Raw genomic sequence first — 22,054 nt, 5'->3', positions numbered from 1 at the left:
AGCAGAGCCATCCATATACAAAGGTCAAATGGACAAATTACCCTTTGCTCACAGGATGGTGTGTCTTTTTAAGGATGACAATGCCACCTTTCACACTGGAAAGAGCATTTTCAACAACTCTAACTATGAATCCACAGTGGCAGCTGTGAGCACAGTCTCTCAGCAAGGTTTTTTAAAGTCAGGGTCGCGACTCGCAGGTGCATTGCAGGCAGGGTTTGGGAGGGTCCGCCATTCCCTCGGTGGTCCCGATCGTTAGAGGAGCGCCCAACAGCCGCTACTGGCTTTTGCATCGAGAATTGCTGCTGCTGTTGCCTTTTAAATAGAGATATATTAGGCGGTGTGGAGTCTTCCGGCCAGAAGCAGCAGCAGAGAGCAGGTCACGGACCCTGCATGTAGAATTGACATGAAGTGCTGTCCAGGTATGTGCTTTTGGCACCAAAGTAGGGAGTAGGGTTGTTTTCGATTGCAGCTGCTGGCAGACAAGAACTGTGAAGATCAATGGTTATTTTAAAATAGAGACGACAGAGTCTCAAATAGGCAGATTGCCTATTGACCAGAATCTCACAACTGTGTCTGCTGGAGAGAGCTGCACAGAAGAGTACAGGGCAGGACAGAGCAGTGGTGGTGTTTGAGCTCCAGGGCCTCTTGTTAACGGCCCTGAAAAAATAAACTTAACTTACAACAAAGAAGTCTAAAGATGATTTCTTAAGGTATGGTTTGTCAATTGTGACAATGCAAATAAGGAGGCAAAGCCTATATGTGTTATATACAGGGAAGTACTGGCAAATGAGAGAAGTTTCAGAATTTGAAAGAGAAGTGTGTGCTAAATCTCTGCAGAGTCAGTTATTAACTTAGACTCCAGGTTATAAGAGTACGCTGCTGCAGCTTACCTGTAATACCACATAACTTCATTGCAGTGTTAATGTAAGCCTACTTGTGACAATAAAGGTTATTATTATATTATAAAACATGGCAGAAGCCCATGAAGATGCTAGCATTCTGGTGTAGCATCTCACAAGAGTATCCAGTGCTGAGTAAAACACGCATTTTGTTGCTATTGCCCTTCATGATGGCGTACATTTGAGCGGTTGGATTTTCCATTTTCATTTGGATTTTCTGTTTTGTGTATTTTTATGTTTCCCAATGTATTTTCTTTTTGTGTATGGAATGATCTGTCTGAACTGTGCGCAGAACAGTATTTTTCACTGTACCTCGGTACACGTGACATAAACAAATCCAGCACGGTAGCACAGTGGACAGCGCCAGGGTCCCAGGTTCGATTCCCCGCTGGGTCACTGTCTGTGTGGAGTCTGCACGTTCTCCCCGTGTCTGCGTGGTTTTCCTCCGGGTGCTCCGGTTTCCTCCCATCCAAAGACGTGCAGGTTAGGTGGTTTGGTCATGCTAAATTGCCCTTAGTATCCAAAACGTTTAGGAGGGATTATTGGGTTATGGGGGTAGAGTGGAAGTGAGGGCTTAAGTGAATCGGTGCAGACTCGATGGGCCGAATGGCCTCCTCCTGCACTATATGTTCTATGTAATCTATGTAAATCCAATCTAATGAAGATTAAAACTGCACAGAACTGGCTGGTCTGCACCTGATATGCGCATTGGCCTCTCTTTTGAACCAGATTCAAGAGCGATCCTGAGGGCAAAGCATTAAAAGGTAATGAAACATGCCGTGTACCCCGAGGTTTGGGTCAGTCGGCATGGGTCCCGAAGGTTGGCTGGTTGCCAAAAGTAGGTCCTGGGAATTTTTTTTTCAAAAGCACTGTTCTGGGCTATCTCTCAGTGAGTACCCTGTGGTAGAATCTATATGTCAACCACCATCGATGGGATTGCATTGAAGGATATCCTCACAGAGAAACCCTGTGGCTTTTCAGTCATGTAGAGGGACCTGTGACATGGTCTTTGCCAAGAAATATGTGAACAACACCACCAGGAATGCTTTATTGCATTCATTGACCTGACTAAAACGTTTGATTTGGTAAATAGTGAGGCTCTGTAGATCCTGTTCTAGAGATTTGGATGCCGTAGAAACTTCAGAACAATCCTGATGTGTTAGGCAGGTTGGTTCGACGTTGACTGCAACTGGATGCAGTGAAGCTAGAAATAAACGTCTGACACAGGAGATGATCCAACACTGTTTTATTTAACTAGCGGACTGTTGTACATGTTCAGCTGTGGGTTGACACTCTACTAATCCAACTGATGACCTCTTACTGGCTTGACCAGACTTACTAGCTACCACATGGTAATAGTGTTCACTAACTTGTGCACTCTGACTGTCTCAGTAGCTGGGTCCTGAGACAGGGAGAGTCTTAATGCCCTGTGGGCTTTATAGTGGTGGTGTCCTGCCTGGTGATTGGTTGTTTTGTGTTGTGTGTTCATTGGTTATCCTGTGTGTCAATCACTGCCTGTCTGCATCTCATGATATACATGAGTGGATATTATGACATCTCCCCTTTTAAAAAAAATAAGTTTTGGAACGAGAAGGTATATACATGCCTGACTATGTACAAGTGGTGAGTTAACAAACATATGTAAATGGGAAGGTGTCTATCGTGCAGATACAGAGGAAACTAAACAAAATTTACCAGAGTAAAGCCCCCCCCCCCCCCCCCCCCCCCCCGGCTGACGCTCACTCTCCCGCAAAGAAGTCCACGAATGGTTGCCACCTTCGGGCGAACCCCTGTACAGATCCCCTCAAGGCGAACTTAATTTTTTCCATACCCAAAAAACTCGACATGTCCGAAAGCCACAACTCAGTCTTCGGGGGCTTTGAGTCCCTCCATGCCAATAATATTCGTCGCCGGGCTATCAGGGAAGCAAAGGCCAAAACATCGGCCTCTTTCTCCCCCTGGACTCCCAGGTCCTCCGAAACCCCAAAAATTGCCACCTCTGGACCCATCGCCGTCCTTGTTTTTAGCACCCGGGACATGATCCCTGCAAATCCCTCCCAGTACCCCCTAAGCATCGGACATGTGCAAAACATGTGTACGTGGTTCGCTGGTCCTCCAGCGCACCTAGCGCATTTGTCCTCTACCCCAAAGAATTTGCTCATCCGAGCCACAATCATGTGGGCCCGGTGAACGACCTTAAATTGAATCAGGCCGAGCCTGGCACATATTGCGGTCGAATTAACCCGACTCAGGGCTTCTACCCACAGCCCGTCCTCCATTTCCCCGCCTAGCTCCTCCTCCCATTTGAGTTTCAGTTCCTCCGTCTGGGACCCTTCCCCCTTCATGAGCACCATATAAATATCAGAGACTCTACCCTCCCCTCCTTCCCCCCCCTAGAGACTATTCTGTCTTGGATCCCCATTGGCGGGAGGCGTGGGAAGGATGGGACCTGTCTACGGACAAAATCCCGCAACTGTAGGTACCTGAAATCATTTCCCCTTACCAGACCAAATTTCTCCAAGCTCCTCAAACTCGCAAAGCTCCCTTCCAGGAACATATCACCCACCCCCGCCCGCCGCCATGCTCGAAACCCCCCATCCATACTCCCGGGGGCAAACCGGACCCAGACAGACACCCCCACCTCCCCTACATGCCTCCTCCACTGGCCCCATATCCACAGGGTCGCCACCACTACCGGGCTGGTGGAGTACCTGGCCGGCGGCAGCGGTAGAGGCTGCCAAGCTGGTGCCCTTGCACGAAGCCACCTCCACCCGCTCCCAAATAGACCCCTTACCCACCATTCACTTCCTTATCATAGCGATGTTAGCCACCCAGTAATAGTTAATCAGACTCGGCAATGCCAGCCCTCCCTCGCTGCGACTCCTATCAAGCATCGTCTTCTTCACCCGCGGAGATTTTCCCGCCCAGACAAAGCTCATGATCATCCTATTAACTCTTTTGAAGAAGGACTGTGGGATAAAAATCGGGAGGCGCTGAAAAATGAACAGGATCTAGGGAGGATTGTCATCTTTACAGTCTGTACCCTCCCTGCCAGCGACAGCGGGAGTGCATCCCATCTCCGAAACTCTCCCCTCATTTGTTCCACCACCCTGGCCAAATTTAACTTGTGCAACCTACCCCAGTCTCGCGCCACCTGGATCCCCAAGTACCGGAAATTTTCCTCAACCAGCCTAAATGGTAGCCCTCTCAATCTGTTCTCCTGGCCCCTTGCCTGCACCACAAACATTTCACTCTTGGCCTGTACAGCTGCATCATCACCTCATGGCTCTTAAATTCAATCCCTCTGCGAATGAACGCTAGCACACCATAGGCCTTCTTCACAGCTCTATCCACTTGAGTGGCAACTTTCAAAGAACTATGAACATAGACCCCAAGATCTCTCTGCTCCTCCACATTGCCAAGAACCCTACCATTAACCCTGTATTCCGCATTCAGATTTGTCCTTCCAAAATGGACAACCTCACACTTGTCAGGGTTAAACTCCATCTGCCACTTCTCAGCCCAGCTCTGCATTCTATCTATGTCTCTTTGAAGCCGACAACAGCCCTCCTCACTATCCACAACTCCACCAATCTTCGTATCATCTGCAAATTTACTGACCCACCCTTCAACTCCCTCATCCAAGTCGTTAATGAAAATCACAAACAGCAGAGGACCCAGAACTGATCCCTGCGGTACGCCACTGATAACTGGGCTCCAGGCTGAATATTTGCCATCCACCACAACTCTCTGTCTTCTATATTTAATTTGTACCCTGAGAACTGGCTGAACTTCCTCAATGTTTCCAGTATACTTTCCATCCCGGCCAATGGATCCGACACGTACAGGAGCAGGTCGTCCGCATAGAGAGAGACCCTATGCTCCACCCCGCCCCTAACCATCCCCTTCCATCCCATTGCGGCTCTCAGCGCAATCGCAGCGGCTCTATGGCCAGCGCAAACAACAGCGGGGAGAGCGGACAGCCCTGTCTGGTCCCGCGGTATAGTCTAAACTACTCTGACACTTCTCTGTTTATCCTGACGCTGGCCTTTGGGGCCTGATACAATAGCTTGATCCAATTCACCAGTCCCTCCCCGGACCCAAACCGTCCGAGCACCTCCCATAGATAGCCCCACTCCACCCACTCGAAGGCCTTCTCTGCATCCATCGCCACCACTACCTCCACCTCCTTGCCCGTCGGGGGCATCATTATCACATTGAGTAATCTTCTCAAGTTGGCCCACAGCTGCCTGCCTTTCACGAACCCAGTTTGGTCATCCCCAATCACCTCCGGTACGCAGTCCTCAATTCTAATCGCCAGGACCTTTGCCAGGAGCTTGGCATCTACATTGATCAGGGAGATTGGCCTGTATGACCCGCACGCTTCCGGGTCCTTACCCCGCTTCAATATCAGAGATATGGTGGCTTGCGACATCGTTGGCGGCAGGGTCCCTCTGTCCCTTGTCTCATTAAAAATCCTCGCCAAGACCGGACCCACTAACTCAGAGAACTTCTTATAAAACTCTACTGGGTATCTATCCGGCCCCGGGGCTTTCCCCGACTGCATGGCCTTTAGGCCCCCCAATACCTCCTCCACTCTAATCTGGGCCCCCAGCCGATCCAATCGCCCCCTCACCTACTGTTGGGAATGTTAACCCGTCCAGAAACCTTTTCATCTCCTCCGGTTCTTCCGGGGGCTCTGAAGTGTACAACTTGCTATAGAAGCCCCGGAATACCTTATTCAATCCTGCCGGGTCCTCCACTCTGCACCCCTCCCCATCCATCACTCTACTTATTTCCCTGGCTGCCTCCCTCTTCCTGAGTTGCTGCGCTAACAATCTGCTGGCCTTTACCCCATGCTTGTACACCACACCCCTCACCTTCCTAAGCTGTTCCGCGGCCCTACTCTTGGATAGCGCCCAACAGTTCCGCCTGTAGTCTCTGCCTCTCCCTGAGTAGATCCTCCCCCGGGGACCCCGCATGTTCCTTGTCTATCCGACACATTTCCCTAACCAATCTGTCCATCTCTGCCCTGTCAGCCGTGGCCCTGTGGGCCCCAATTGAGATCAACTCTCCCCGCACTACTGCCTTCAGCGCCTCCCACAGGGTCGCCGCTGAGACCTCCCCCGTATCATTCACCTGCAAGTAGTTTTGCATACACCTCCGAAGCCTCTCACAGATCCCCTCCTCTGACAACAGTCCCACGTCTAGCCTCCATTGTGGGCATTGGTGACTCGCCACTCCGACCTGCAGGTCTACCCAGTGCGGGGCATGGTCCGAGATAGTGATTGCCGAATATTCCATGTTCTTTACCTCCCCTAAACAGTCCCTGCTTAGGACAAAGAAGTCTATCCTAGAAAATACTTTATGGACATGCGAGTAAAACGAGTAGCCCCTTTCCGTCGGCTGTCTGGCTCTCCAGGGGTCCACTGCCCCCATTTGCTCCATAAACCCTTTCAGCTCCCTTGCCATTGCTGGGAGTCTACCCGTTCTGGGACACGACCGATCCAGCCCCGGTCAAGGACCATGTTAAAGTCCCCCCCCCCATTATTAGCCTACGAGAGTCCAGGTCCGGGATCTTCCCCAGCACTCTTTTAATAAAGTCCACGTCGTCCCAGTTTGGGGCATATATATTCACCAGCCCCACTCCTTCTCCCCTCCAGTCTGCCCCTTATCATCAGGTATCTGCCCCACCTGTCTGCGGCTCTGCCCTCCGCCTCAAATTGCACCCGCTTGTTGATCATGATTGCCACCCCCCTGGACTTCGAGTCCAAGTCCGAGTGGAAGACCTGGCTAATCCAGCCCTTCCTTAGCCTAGTCTGTTCAGACACTTTCAGATGTGTCTCCTGCAACATAATTACGTCCGCCCTCAGAGCCCGCAAGTGCGCGAACACCCGTGCCCTCTTAACCGGCCCATTCAGTCCCCTGACATTCCAGGTGATCAGCCTGGTCGGAGGGCACAAACCCCCCCCCCCCCACGCTGCTCAGCCATAACCTTCCGCTTCTTGGCTGCCTCTACCCTCGACCTCCTTCCCACTGCCTACTTCAAATCCCTCCCACGTCAGCAGAACAACCCCCCCCCCCCCCCCCACCTTAGCAACATCCCCAGGTAACCCCACCCCCGCCACCCATTGGCTGTATTCCTTCCCCCCACTCCCCGGCGCCCCATCCCCCTCTCCAACCCGCTGGAGCAAACTCACTGGCACAGGAAGGCATGAACATCAATAAAACAAAAACCCCCAACCCACGTCCTTAACCCCCCTCGCTGACCGGCCACCCTTAGTTACCATATCAGCTCCAGTGCACTCAGCGAGCCCCACAAAAAGTAAAAATCCCAACGAAAAGGAAAAAACAGAAAAAAGAGGAAGGAAAAAAAAATAACCAGTAACCAAAAAGAAAGGGAGATGTCCCGCATGACCAATGTGATTATGTGGACTAAAGGCCTGTGGTCTGTTTCCACCATGAACTTTGGCAGGCCGTATACATAGTCATGAAACTTGACGATTCCTGATAGGAGACCCAAGCACTCCTTTTCGATCTGGGCATGCCGTTGCTCGGTCAGCGTCATGGCCTGGAGGCGTATGCCACTGGAGTCCAGGACGAGGCGTCGTCTCACTGGAGAAGCACGGCTCAGGGCTGTCCTGGCTAGCGTCAATAGATATCTTGGTGTCCCTGGTTGGGTCAAAGAATGCCAGTACTGGGGCTGTGGTGAGCTTCGTCTTCAGCTCGAGCCACTCCTTTTCATGTGCGGGCAGCCACTGGAACACTGTTGACTTCTTTACGAGATGCTGGAGGGCCGTGGTGTGGGCTGCCAAATTGGGAATGAATTTCCCGAGAAAATTTACCATCCCGAGGAAGCGGAGGACCGCCTTCTTGTCCTCCGGGGTCTTCATGGCATTGATCGCCAGCACCTTGTCGGCGTCAGGTCGCACACCCTGCTGTGAAATGTGGTCACCCAGAAACTTGATAGCGGATTGACCAAATGAGCATTTGGCCCTGTTGAGCTGGAGGCCATTTTCATGAATCCGCTGGAAGACCTGTTTGATGCGGGCAATGTGATCCACGGGCGTTGTGGACCAGATGATCACGTCGTCAACATAGACTCCCACCCCTCGATGCCCTCCATCATTTTCTCCATAATGTGATGAAATACTTTGGAAGCTGATACAATACCAAAAGGCATGCGGCTGTAGCAATAGCGGCCGAACGGAGTGTTAAACGTGCACAGCTTCCGACTAGACCTCGTCCAGCTGTATTTGCCAGAAACCATGGGAGGCGTCCAGCTTGGTGAAGAATTTGGCATGAGCCATCTCGCTGGTTAACTCTTCACGCTTCGGGCTCTCGCATGATGTTGCGATTCAGATCTTTGGGATCAATGCAAATGCGGAGTTCACCAGAGGTTTTTTTTACGCAGACCATGGAGCTGACCCAGTCTGTTTGTTCCGTGACCTTTGAGATGATGCCCTAGTCTTGGAGGTCTTGCAGCTGCTTTTTCAGACGATCCATGAGAGGAGCCGGCACCTGGCGTGGATCACTGGGGTGGCGTTCGGCTTGAGCAACATTTTGTAGCGATATGGGAGCGTGCCCATTCCATCAAACACGTTGTGGTATTGTGTGAGAATGTCGTCTATCTTGGCCTGGAGATTCACACCGGGTGAGGCAGTCGCCGGTGTCGAGGACATGGTGTGGACTTGCTGGACCAGATTCAGGAGCTTGCAGGCGCGAGCACTGAGCAGGGATGCTCTGTCAGGCCGGACGATTCCAGCCTATGGACTGATCTGATCTCTTCACACATCTTTTCTACCGAGTAGTACTTCACTCCTGTATGCTTCACCCGATGCCAGTGTCTATGTACTTACATTGGTATTTTATATTTACCCTATTATGTATTTTCTTTTCACGTATGGAATGATCTGTCTGAGCTGCACTCTGAACAATACTTTTCACTGTACCTCGGTACATGTGACAGTAAACAAATCCAATCCGATCCATCTCTCAAAAGGCCACTATTGACGAGGAGATCCAACAGCAGATTCTGCTGCGTCAGCTCATCCATCTACAAACTATGTAGCGAACATTTGGCAACAAAACCTTCCCCAAGTCAGCTATAAGACCATAAGACAGGAGCAGAAGGAGGTCATTCAGCCCATCAAGTCTGCTGCGCCATTCAATGAGAGAATGACTGATCTGATATGATGGTGGTCAACTCCACTTTCCCGCCATAACCCCATAAACCTCGATTCCTTTACTGATGAAAAATTTGTCTATCTCAGTCTTGAACATACTTAATGACCCAGCCTCGACAGCCCTCTGCGGTAAAGAATTCCACAGATTCACTACCCTCAGAGAGAAGAAATACCTCCTCATCTCTGCCTTAAATAACCCCTTACTCTGAGATTATGCCCTTTGGTCCAAGACTCTCCCACAAAGGGAAACTACCTCATCATCTACCCTGTCAAGCCCCCTGAGAATCCTTAATCTCTCAATAAGGTTGCCTCTCATTCTTTAAAAAACTCCAATGAGTACAGGCCCAACCTTTGCTTATAAGAAAATTCCTCCAAACCCAGAACCAACCAAGTGAACTTTCTCTGGAGTGCACCTATGCCAGTATATTTTTCTTTCGATGAGGGGCCCAGAATTGTTCACAGTATTCCATTTGTGGTCTAATTAGTACGTTGTGTAATGTTAGCAAGATTTACCTATTTTTAAGCTCCAATTCTGTTGACTTAAAGACCAACATTCCATTTGCCTTCCTTATTACGTGCTGAATTTTCATGCACTTTTTGTAATTTATGCACAAGGACTAGTAACCTTCGTGAAGCCTGCTCCATAAGTATTCAGGCAAACTCCTGCATAATCAACTGTGACAGACTGGACACTGTCTGGGTGGCCGAAAAGAGTCTCCCCACAAAGATACTGATAGCCAATATTCTAGGGGAGGATAAAGAAAATACCACACAGACACAAGCGCTCCTTAAAGCACATTAGCACTGATATTAATGGCTGGATGAGCTTGTTACCAATCATTCAAAATGACGACCGTTTCCATCAAGATGCATCATGCTTTGTGTCAAAATGGCTTAATAGTGCAGCAGAACGGTGGCAGAGAAGGAAAGAAAAGGAAGAAAATCCTGCACACTGGATCCCACTATCTCGTGGGATGTCCTGCCCCATGTGTCCACAATTCTGTGACTTGAGAATTGACCTGTTCATTTACATCGAGACCCATGGCAGAAACACACGTCTCTGAGTAGATGTGACTCACTAGTTGAGAGACCAGTGGATCTGCCATTCAGTGAAATTTGGTGATGAGGCAGAAAGTGAAATGCCTTTTTGTGAAACAGCAACTTTTAGCTATCCTTGTTTAATTATTCACATCTGCCTCTTGCTTGAAGTTGCCATATTTGCATATAAATAGTCAGCAATATGACAAAATCTGTAGTTTATGCCACATGCTTATCAGACTCGAGAAAATCATTGCTTAATATTGTACTGGGGCTGGTTTAGCACAGTGGGCTAAATAGCTGGCTTGTAATGCAGAACAAGGCAGCAGCGTGAGTTCAATTCCTGTACCGGCCTCCCCGAACAGAAGCCGGAATGTGGCGACTAGGGGCTTTTCACAGTAATTTAATTGAAGCCTACTTGTGACAATAAGCAATTATTATTATTGTTAATACATGGCCATCTTCTTTGGGGGGAAAAATAAACTGGACAGGTCAGCAAATCCACAATAAACTTTTTTTTGGTTGTCCAGGGGGGGGGGGGGGGGGGGGGGACTGTAGTTCCTTGCCTGGATTTATAATGTGTAGTGCCACAGAAAGGGAAGGTATACTATCCTTCACTATATTGAGGTCCTAACCTGAGCCACCAGAAGTGGAACCTGGAACATCACCCAAAAGCTGAAACAGATATTGGACAAGGTTACTTATCTGGTGGTAGTTAAACTTTTAACATAGTGAGAATGTTGCCCTAGTCGCCACATTCCGGCTTCTGTTCGGGGAGGCCGGTACAGGAATTGAACTCACGCTGTTGCCTTGTTCTGCATTACAAGCCAGCTGAGAGCAGGAAAATTACTTAACAATCATTTGGAAAAAAAAGACTATGGCTGTCTCGCCCCACTCCCGATTCCTTTTTATAGATCCAAATAGGGTCAGTTATCAAGCTAGACAGGTAATTCAGAGTGTTAACAAATAGCTATTGCTTTTATTTTTGCAGACAGTTCCACCTGCAAGACCAGAATCTCCAGTGTATGCAAATTTGCAGGATTTGAAAATAACTCTAGCTAACATGCCGCCAATTCCCACGAGCCACCCCATGCAAATCCACGGTGAATGGGAGGTACATAAAGATGCAACAGGACGCACATACTATTACAACAAGGGAACACAAGAAAGAAGCTGGAAACCCCCTCGATGGACAAGAGACTCTGTAAATAAAGAACCTGATAACCAAGAGGATTCTATAAACCATGGAGTAAGTACTTGCATTTATAAACAAGATTTAATAATAGATAATACTACGGATTCTACAAAATTCCTATTATTGTTGAGGACAAAATAGCAATTTGCTTGTTGTCTTAACTAAGCTAAGAGAGTGACATATTACTTTTAAGAGTAGTAATACCAGTTTAGAGTTGGGGCAAAATGAAGTACTACCTACTTGGCATGCTCTTATAAGATTGGGACAAAGCGCACCTGTGTCACATTGTCGTCTTCTTCGGATCGCTGTCTCGAAAAATCTTAAGTGCGAGTCCCAATTTTGTGCTGATTTGGTAGAATTTTGTAATGGGAGTCCACCTGCACTAGTAACAGGATTTAGACAACCCCAAGTCCATTCAAAACCCTTGCAGCTGACAGAGCAGCAACTAGGCCCTATTTAAAAAAAAAAGAAATGCTGTTGAATAATTTTACTAATTAAATAATTCATAAGGTCTTCATTTAAAATGGAAATCTTGAAACCAACAAGCAAGTTTATATGACCTACAAACCTGAGCTGCAGTTGTATACTGAATTAGAAGTTTTATGTCATTAATGTCAAGTGCAATGTAAATATTGTGATAATTATTGACTGAGTTTGTTAAGTTAAAATAGCAACTGTTAAGAAAGTGAACTGTATTAAGTAAAACAATTTATAAAATCATCTCCAGCTTTGTGGTAATTACAGATTGCTATCAAATGGATAGGACACAATGGGTGTGGCTTGGGTGGGTGACCACGTGGAAACAGTTTTCCTCGGAGAATAGTACAGGTCCATTTTGTTTTTCAGCCTTTGTTTCTTAGTCTCTGTTTGTCTCATTCCGGATTTTATGATCAGAACAAAGGAACGAGGCTAGCCGTTCATTAAGCTTACACTCGCCTTCAGGTTTTGCACTAAAAGATTTTTTTAAAAAGTCAGCATCATAGAATCCCTACAATACCATTCAGCCCATCGTGTCTGCACCAGCCCTTGGAAAGAGCACCCTACTTAAGCCCACACCTCCACCCTATCCCCGTATCCCTACCTAACCTTTTGGACACTAAGTGGGCAATTTAGCTTGACAGATCTACCTAACCTGCATATCTTTGGACTGTGGGAAGAAATCGGAGCATCCAGAGGAAACCCATGCAGACATGGGAAAAAGTGCAAACTCCACACAGACAGTCCTGAGACCAGAATTGAACCAGGATCCCTAGAGCTATGAGGCAGCAGTGCTAACTACTGTGCCACCGTGCCGCCCTAACCTCTAAAGGGGATCTGGACACTTGCTCCTTAACCAATCCTATTGAACAATTCATAAAGATACACAAGAGTCTAAGCTGGAAATGTAAACTAGAATAGTAATGTAATTTCAATGCCAAGTTACATACATAAAGCAATATGAAGAGGGGAAAGAAAGCTAAACAAAAAAAAAATTAAATTTGATTTTTAAACATTTCCAATGGCAATTAAAATATTAAGAATTGAATGGTTCAAACTTGTAAAAATTAATTTTCAGTGCTAGAGAAGTTGTTTGGATATAATTAAGACCTGTCACAGAATTAAAAATTCACTGCACTTGAACAAAAAAGCTATAATTTTTTTTTGCATGCTAAGTAGATACCAATCATGTAATTACCCCAATTTCATATCATTACATATGTTGAATGCCAAGTTTTTGGGCGAGATTTGCAAGGCTAAGGGGAAAAGGAAAGGGTGGGAAGTGATACTAGGTGCATTGCTTTTCCAGAGAGGCAACATGGACATGATGGACCAAATACCAACCCCTCTAGAACCATGAGCACTGATGCCCTTCTCTGTCAAATCTTCTGGGTCTGTGTATGTATATGTGATTTGGGCATACACATAGAGGTACACCAATAGGGCACAGTAATGGTTATTATACTGGACTAGCAACCCAGATATGAAGAGCTTGTTATATGAGGAACGGTTGAGGACTCTGGGTCTGTACTCATTGGAGTTTAGAAAGATGAGGGGATATCTTATTGAAACTTACAGGATACTGTGGGGCCTGGATAGAGAGGACGGGGAGAGGATGGTTCCACTTGTAGGAAAAACTAGAAGCAGAGGACACTATCTCAGAATAAAGGGACGATCCTTTAAAACATAGATGAGGAGGAATTTCTTCAGCCAGAGGGTGGTGAATCTGTGGAACTCTTTTTGCCATAGAAGGCTATGGAGGACAAATCACTGAGTGTCTTTAAGACGGAGATAGATAGGTTCCTGATTAAGGGGATTAGGGGTTATGGGGAGAAGGCAGGAGAACGGGGATGAGAAAAATATCAGCCATGATTGAATGGCAGAGCAGACTTGATAGGCTGAGTGGCCTAATTCTGCTCCTCTGTCTTATGGTCTTATATTACAAATGAAAATCCTATTGTGGTGAAATGTGAAAGTTAATTCAATAACTCGGATAGGGGTGCAATTTTAGCTTGTTCAAAACCCATCCACTTGCAGCGAGTTAAAATCAGGACCAGTTTTCTTCACAGCCTCTCTAAACCTCCGCTCCTTACCTTAAATCTATGCCCCCGGACATTGATCCCTCCACCAAGGGGAAAAGTTTGATCCTGTCTGTCTATCTATTATACATCTCAATCATACCACCCTCCTCTCCCCCATTATCCTCTGCTCCAAGGAAAACAATTCCAGCCTATCCAAGCCCTCTTCACAACCAAAACTCTCCAGCCCAGGCAACATCCTGGTAAATCTCCTCTGCTCCCTTTCTTGTGGTATCACATCCATCCTATAACGTGGATTCCATAACTGCACACAATACTCTAGCTGTGGCCTAACCAACATTTTGCACAGTTCCTGCACCCTACTCTATGCCTCAGCTAATAAAGGCAAGTATGTCATATGCCTTCTTTGCCACTGTATCCACCTACCCTGCTGCTTTAAGGGACCAGTGTACATGCACATGAAGGTCCCTCTGATCATGATGCTACCCAGGTCTTGCCGTTTATCATGTATTCCCTTGCCTTGTTTGTCCTGCCCAAGTGAATCACCTTATCCGGATTTAATTCCAATTGCCACAGATCAGCCCATTTGACCAGTCCGTCTAAATCCTCCTGTAATCTAAGGCTGTACTCCTCATTTACCACCCCACCAATTTTCGTATCATCTGTGAACCTACTGATCAACCTCCTACATCCATGTCTAAACAATTTATATAAACCACAAACAGCAAGGGCCCCAATACTCATCCCTGCGGAACCCAACTGGATGCAGGCTTCCAGTCATAAAAACATCCCTTGACCACCACCCTCTGCTTCCTGCCACTCAGCCAACTTTGGATCCAATTTGCCAAATTTCCTTGGATCCCATGGACTCTTATCTTCTTTATCAGTCTCCCATGTGCGACCTTATCGAAAGCCTTACTGAAGCCCAGGTAGACTAGGTGAAATGCATTGCCTTCATCTACACACCTGGTCACCTCTTTGAAAAATTCAATCATATTGGTCAGACATGACCTCCCCTTAACAAAACCATACTGACTGTTATTGATTAATCCTTGCCTCTTCAAATGCAGATGAATTTGGGGTCTCCGAATTGCTTCAAATAGTTTCCCCACCACTGAGGTTAGACTAACTGGCCTGTAGTTTCCTGATTTATCCTTTCCTCCCTTCTTAAGTAATGGTACCATATTGGCTATCATCCAGTCCTCCGGCACATCTCCTGTGGCCAGAGAGGAATTGAAAATTGTCAGCGCCCTTGCTATTCCCTCCCTTCCTTCCTTCACTCAACAGTCTGAAATACATTCCATCTGGCCCTGGAGACTTATCTGTTTTTAAAAATCAGAGTACCTAATTATTTTTTTCCAATTAAGCGGTAATTTGACATGGTCAATCTACCTACCCTGTACATCTTTGGGTTTTGGGGCAGACACAAGGAAAATTAGCAAACTCCATACAGACAGTGACTTGGGGCCGGGATCGAACCTGGGTCCTCAGCACCGTAGGCAGCAGTGCTAACCACTGCGCTACAGTCCTGCCCAGATTTGTCTTGTTTTAAGCAAGACCGACCACTCAGGGCCTTCTCTCTGACTGTTAATTACGTTGATGTTAGCATAAACCTTCTTCCTGATTTCTTGAAAGAAATAAATAAATTTAGAGTACCCAATTAGTTTTTTACCAATTTAAGGGACAATTTAGCTTGGTCAATCCAATTCCACTGTACATCTTTGGGTTGTGGGGGTGAAACCCATGCAAACGCGGGGAGAATGTGTAAACTCCACACAGACAGTGACCCAGGGCGAGGATCGAACCTGGGAACTCGGTGCCATGAGGCAGCAATGCAAACCACTGCGCCACCGTTCTCCCTGATTTCTATACCCAGACCAACACTTTCACTCATGAACACTGACACAAAATATTCATTTAGAACCCTACCTACATCCTCCGGCTCCATAATAAAATTACCATTGTGGTCCTTAATGGGCCCTGCTCTTTCCCTAGTTATCCTTTTACCCATAGAATCATAGAATTTACAGTGCAGAAGGAGGGCATTCAGCCCATCGAGTCTGCATCTGCCCTTGGAAAGAGCACCCCACCCAAGCCCACACCATCACTCCATCCCCGTAACCCAGTAACCCCACCCAACATTTTTGGACACTAAGGGCAATTTAACATGGGCAATCCACCTAACATGCACATCTTTGGACTGTGGGAGGAAACCGGAGCACCCGGAGGAATCCCACGCAAACAGGTGGAGAAGGTGAAGAACGTGCAGACTCCACACAGACAGTGACCCAAGCCGGGAATCGAACACGGGTCCCTGGAGCTGTGAAGCAACTGTGCTAACCACTATGCTACTGTGCTGCCCCACTTGTAATATACTTGTAAAACAACTTGGGATGTTCCTTTATTTTACCTGCCAGTATCCTTTCATGTCCCTTTTTGCTCTCCTAATTTCCTCTATAAGTTCCCTTTTGCACATTCTATATGCCTCTCAGGCTTTTGCTGCTTTGAACTCTTGATTTCTGCCATAAGCCTCCCCCTTTCTCCCTATTCAATGCTGTATACCCCTCGATAACCAGGGTTCACTTGATTTGTTGGTCCCACCCTTTTTCGTGATTGGAACTGCACACTCCCTATTTTCTTCTTGAATGCGTTCCACTGTTTTGTCACAGATTTACCTAAAAGGATTTGCTCCCAGTCCACTCTGGCCAGTGGCCAATCCACCTAAGCTGCACATCTTCGGGTTGTGGGGGTGAAACCCATGCAAACACGGGGAGAATGTGCAAACTCCACACGACAGTGACCCCGGGCAGGGATTGAACCTGTGTTTTCAGCGCTGTAGGCAGCAGTGGTAACCACTGCGCCACCGTGCCGCTCCTGAATCATATCTGATCTTATGAAATGAAAATCAGCTGTTCCCCAGTTTAGAACTTTGATATCGGGTCCATCCTTGCCCTTTTCCATAACAATCTTGAATCTAACTGTGTTATGATCGCTGACTGCAAACTGCTCCCTCACTGATACTTCAACCACTTGCCCAGTTTCGTTACTAAGTCCAGGATCGCCCCCTCTCTTGTAGGACCTTCTTATGTGGGGTGGGGCAAGTGTAGGGGAAAGTGAAATTTAATGTACAGAAGTGAAGTGAGGGCTTCATTTTCTGAGGAAAATCAACAATTAGAGCATGAAAAAATACTGAGATTGAAAATTAGACTCATCAAAAAGATGTGTTGTGTTATTTATTTTAATATAGACCCACAAAGTATAAAAGCAGAGGCCAAAGACCATTCTTTCATCGATACTCTGCATTGCAAAATTTCTACTGAAATGTTGTTTATAAGTCTATAATTATCCTGCTCACTCCAGAAAGGCTGCAATTCAAAGCCTCTTTAAAAAAGAAGTGCAGAGTTCAGAATAATTGACAATAGGATTCTGAGGGGACTTGACAGGGTGGATATGGAAGAGATGTTTCCCCTTGTGGGAGAATCTAGAACTAGGGCCCACTGATAAAAAAAAAAAAAAGGGGTTACCTATTTAAGACAAGAGATGAGAAAATTTTCTTTTCCGAGGATTGTGAGAATTTTGCAAGTCTCTTCCTCAAAAGGTCTTTAAATATCTTTAAGGCAGAAGTAGATAGATTCTTGATAATCAAGGGGGTGAAAGGTTACCGACGGTAGACAGGAATGTGAAGTTGAGGTTAAAATTCGATCAGCCATAAATGTATTGAATGGCAGATCAGGCCTGAGAGGCTGAGTGGCCTACTTTCCCTAATTCGTACGTTCATATTTGTCAAAATGTGCATAATGCACTTCGAGATATATAATTGTTTCCTATTGCTGAAGTGATTTATGTGATCTGCTTCAGTGACTGGGTTTCTATAATTGAAGACTAAAAGAATGAACTGTGTTACATTAAACTGAAGAATTTAGCTCATGAGAGCTTGGTATTTCAGTGTAAATTATATGAAAAGTTGAAAAGTAATGGTAAGCAGAGTTTACAAAAATTCTAAATGAAAAGGAACAAAACATGCAGCGATAGAATCCTTTTTGTAACAAGGTAGCATATGGTTTATTATTGTTGGAGAGGTTTCTTCATAAATAGATTGTAGTTTAGTTGTGTGTGGCTCTCGGCCTTGAAAAGTTTAATTTGAATCTAAAAGCTCAGAGTATAGTATTCTGCAGCTTCAGAAATTGAATCCAGATGGCGGTGAGCATTTTACGTCATAAACTCGTTCTGAACTTTTGAAGTTATAATTGATTCAAGTTAAAATACTGGTCATGAAAGTATCAGTTATTTACCTATTAATGCTTCACATATTCACCTGAAATTCCTTTCTCCACAAATTTAGCAAACGGATTAAACAATTAAAATGACCTATCTCCCTAATATCTCCTAAATTGGCAGATTGACCAATTTTAGATTATTGGTTTTCGTGTCCTAATGTTCCATAATTTAGGTTCAGGGCTACTGTGTTGGATTATTATATCATGGTTTTAGAATCAGTCCATCAATTTCTTTCAGTTCCTTTGAACTACAGTATTCACATATTCTACATTTATGAAACAAAAGCAGAGGTACTTTGAACATCTGAAATAAAAACATAAAAATACTGGAAATACCCAACAGGCTGGCAACTTCTGTGGAGAGAGAAACAAAGCGATTACCCAATTGCATTTGAAATCAATAGAGGAGACTGCAACATGCGCAGCAAAGCAGTATAGAAAATTGAAGTAAATACAAGTAAAGGGCTGTTTCACCTCTGGGCCCTATATGGTGGGAAGGGGGAAGGTAAAATCGGCAGATATTGCATCTCCTGTATTTGTGTGGGAAGAGGAGTGGTTGTTGAGGGTGATTGAGGAGTGTACCAGAGTGTCAGAGAAGGAACTGAGCCTCATGTTTGCACAAAGACCTGATTGAGGTGTACAAGATTTTGAAGGGCATGGACAGGGTGGATAGGGAACAGCTTGAAGGGTCGGTTACGAGGGGATACAAGTTCAAGGTGAGGGGTGGGCGGTTCAGTGGGAATTTGAGGAAAAACATTTTTACCCAGAGCGTGGTCACGGTCTGAAATGCACTGCCTGGGAGGGTGGTAGAGGCGGGTTGCCTCACAACCTTTAAAAATTACCTCGATGAGCACTTAGCCCAAAGCCTTGAATGTTAAGATGTACTAAGTGCTGGCAAATGGGATTTGAATTGGCAGAGGATGCTGCCTGGTTTGCAGGATAGGTCTTTTGAGGAAAGGTTGAGGGAGCTAGGAGGATGAGAGACGACTTAATAGAGGTTTGTAAGATAATGAGGGGGATAGAAAGAGTGGAAGTTCAGAGACTATTTCCCCGGGTGGATGTAGCTGTTACAAGGGGGCACAACTATAAGATTCAGGGTGGGAGATATAGGAGGGATGTCCGAGGTAGGTTCTTTACTCAGAGAGTGGTTAGGGTGTGGAATGGACTGCCTGCTGTGATAGTGGAGTCGGACACTTTAGGAACTTTCAAGCGGTTATTGGATAGGCACATGGAGCACACCAGAATGACAGGGAGTGGGATAGCTTGATCTTGGTTTCGGACAATGCTCGGCACAACATCAAGGGCCGAAGGACCTGTTCTGTGCTGTACTATTCTAAAGAGGAGGAAGAAGATGATGTGCTTGCTGTAGGCATTCGTGAGTTCAGCATATATGTGTAGTACACAATATTGGGAATTTCAAAACGGTGTGATGCTTTCATAGCAGTGAGATTCCTCAGTATTTCTACTCTTTAAGTTATTTTATAATTTATAGGCAGTTTGAAGAAGTGACACTTTTTACTGATTGTATAACTAGATTTAATTATAAAGAAATACAAAATGTGCACTCAAGCTGTATGAATTTTAAATTACATTTTACGTAAGCGTTTATGTTTTTACAATTGCATTTAATGCAGTAGACACACCAAATGATTGAAGTGCACATATTGGTTACATGGTTGAGTAAGCCTATGTGGCATTATGAGAACTGTTGTATCTTGATGTTGTAAGTCATAGATAATTGCGGAGATTCAACAGTGTAGGTTTTTTGCAGTGTTCTGTATTTAAGCTTAGCATTGAACATAAGAACTAGGAGCAGGAGTAGGCCATCTGGCCTCTCGAGCCTGCCCCGCCATTCAATGTGATCATGGCTGATCTTCTGTGGACTCAGCTCCACTTTCCGGCCCAAACACCATAACCCTTAATCCCTTTATTCTTCAAAAAACTATCTATCTATGAAGGAGCCTCTACTGCTTTACTGGGCAAGGAATTCCATAGATTCACAACCCTTTGGGTGAAGAAGTTCCTCCTAAACTCAGTCCTAAATCTACTTCCTCTTATTTTGAGGCTATGCCCCCTAGTTCTGCTTTCACCCGCCAGTGGAAACAGCCTGCCCGCATCTATCCTATCTATTCCCTTCATAATTTTATACGTTTCTATAAGATCCTTCCTCATCCTTCTAAATTCCAACGAGTACAGTCCCAGTCTACTCAACCTCTCCTCGTAATCCAACCCCTTCAGCTCTGGGATTAACCTAGTGAATCTCCTCTGCACTCCCTCCAGTGCCAGTACATCCTTTCTCAAGTAAGGAGACCAAAACTGAACACAATACTCCAGGTGTGGCCTCACTAACACCTTATACAATTGCAGCATAACCTCCCTAGTCTTAAACTCCATCCCTCTAGCAATGAAGGACAAAATTCCATTTACCTTCTTAATCACCTGTTGCACCTGTAAACCAACTTTTTGCGACTCAAGCACTAGCACACCCAGGTCTCTCTGCACAGCAGCATGTTTTAATATGTTATTTAAATAATAATCCCGTTTGCTGTTATTCCTACCAAAATGGATAACCTCACATTTGTCAACATTGTATTCCGTCTACCAGACCCTAGCCCATTCACTTAACCTATCCAAATCCCTCTGCAGACTTCCAGTATCCTCTGCACTTTTTGCTTTACCACTCATCTTAGTGTCGTCTGCAGACTTGGACACATTGCCCTTGGTCCCCAACTCCAAATCATCTATGTAAATTGTGAACAATTGTGGGCCAAACACTGATCCCTGAGGGACACCACGAGCTACTGATTGCCAACCAGAGAAACACCCATTAACCCCACTCTTTGCTTTCTATTAATTAACCAATCCTCTATCCATGCTACTACTTTACCCTTAATGCCATGCATCTTTATCTTATGCAGCAACCTTTTGTGTGGCACCTTGTCAAGGGCTTTCTGAAAATCCAGATATACCACATCCATTGACTCCCTGTTATCTACCGCACTGGTAATGTCCTCAAAAAATTCCACTAAATTAGTTAGGCATGACCTGCCCTTTATGAACCCATGCTGCGTCTGCCCAATCGGACAATTTCTATCCAAATGCCTCGCTATTTCTTCCTTGATAGACTCCAGCATCTTCCCTTCTACCGAAGTTAAGCTCACTGGCCTATAATTACCCGCTCTCTGCCGACCTCCTTTTTTAAACAGTGGTGTCACGTTTGCTAATTTCCAATATGCCGGGACACCCCAGAGTCTAGTGAATTTTGGTAAATTATCACTAGTGCATTTGCAATGTCCCTAGGCATCTCTTTTAGCACTCTGGGATGCATTCCATCAGGGCCAGGAGACTTGTCTACCTTTAGCCCCATTAGCTTGCCCGTCACTACCTCCTTAGTGATAACAATCCTCTCAAGGTCCTCACCTGTCATAGCCTCATTTCTATCAGTCACTGGCACTGACCCAAAAAAACCTGTTCAGTTCCTCAGCCATTTCCTCATCTCCCATTATTAAAACTCCCTTCTCATCCTCTAAAGGACCAATATTTACCGTAGCCACGCTTTTTTGTTTTATATATTTGTAGAAATTTTTACTATCTGTTTTTATATTCTGAGCAAGTTTACTCTCATAATCTATCTTGCTCTTCTTTATAGCTTTTTTAGTAGCTTTCTGTTGCCCCCTAAATATTTCCCAGTCCTCTAGTCTCCCACTAATCTTTGCCACTTTGTACGCTTTTTCCTTCAATTTGATACTCTCCCTTATTTCCTTAGATATCCACTGTCGATTTTCCCTCTTTCCTGCCCCTGTCTTTCCTTTTTGTTGGTATAAACCTTTGCTGAGCACTGTGAAAAATCGCTTGGAATGTTCTCCACTGTTCCTTAACTGTTCCATAAAGTCTTTGCTCCCAGTCTACCTTAGCTAGTTCTTCTCTCATCCCATTGTAATCT

The 22,054-nt window shown here is 45.7% G+C and overlaps 1 protein-coding gene across 4 annotated transcripts in view; it reads left to right on the top strand.

Annotated features, from left to right (window-relative positions):
* Positions 1 to 22,054, top strand: part of arhgap12b (Rho GTPase activating protein 12b) — a 297,001-nt gene that overhangs the window by 132,318 nt on the left and 142,629 nt on the right. For all 4 annotated transcript variants that reach the window (XM_038798268.1, XM_038798267.1, XM_038798265.1 and 1 more), the window contains exon 3: positions 11,115 to 11,372. In XM_038798268.1, coding sequence (XP_038654196.1) covers positions 11,115 to 11,372 — 258 coding nt within the window. The remainder of the gene's footprint in view (positions 1 to 11,114; positions 11,373 to 22,054) is intronic.

This window comes from Scyliorhinus canicula, chromosome 5 (genome assembly GCF_902713615.1).
Source record: "Scyliorhinus canicula chromosome 5, sScyCan1.1, whole genome shotgun sequence".
In the NCBI taxonomy this organism is placed as follows: domain Eukaryota; kingdom Metazoa; phylum Chordata; class Chondrichthyes; order Carcharhiniformes; family Scyliorhinidae; genus Scyliorhinus; species Scyliorhinus canicula.
This window is presented reverse-complemented; position numbering and strand designations above follow the sequence as displayed.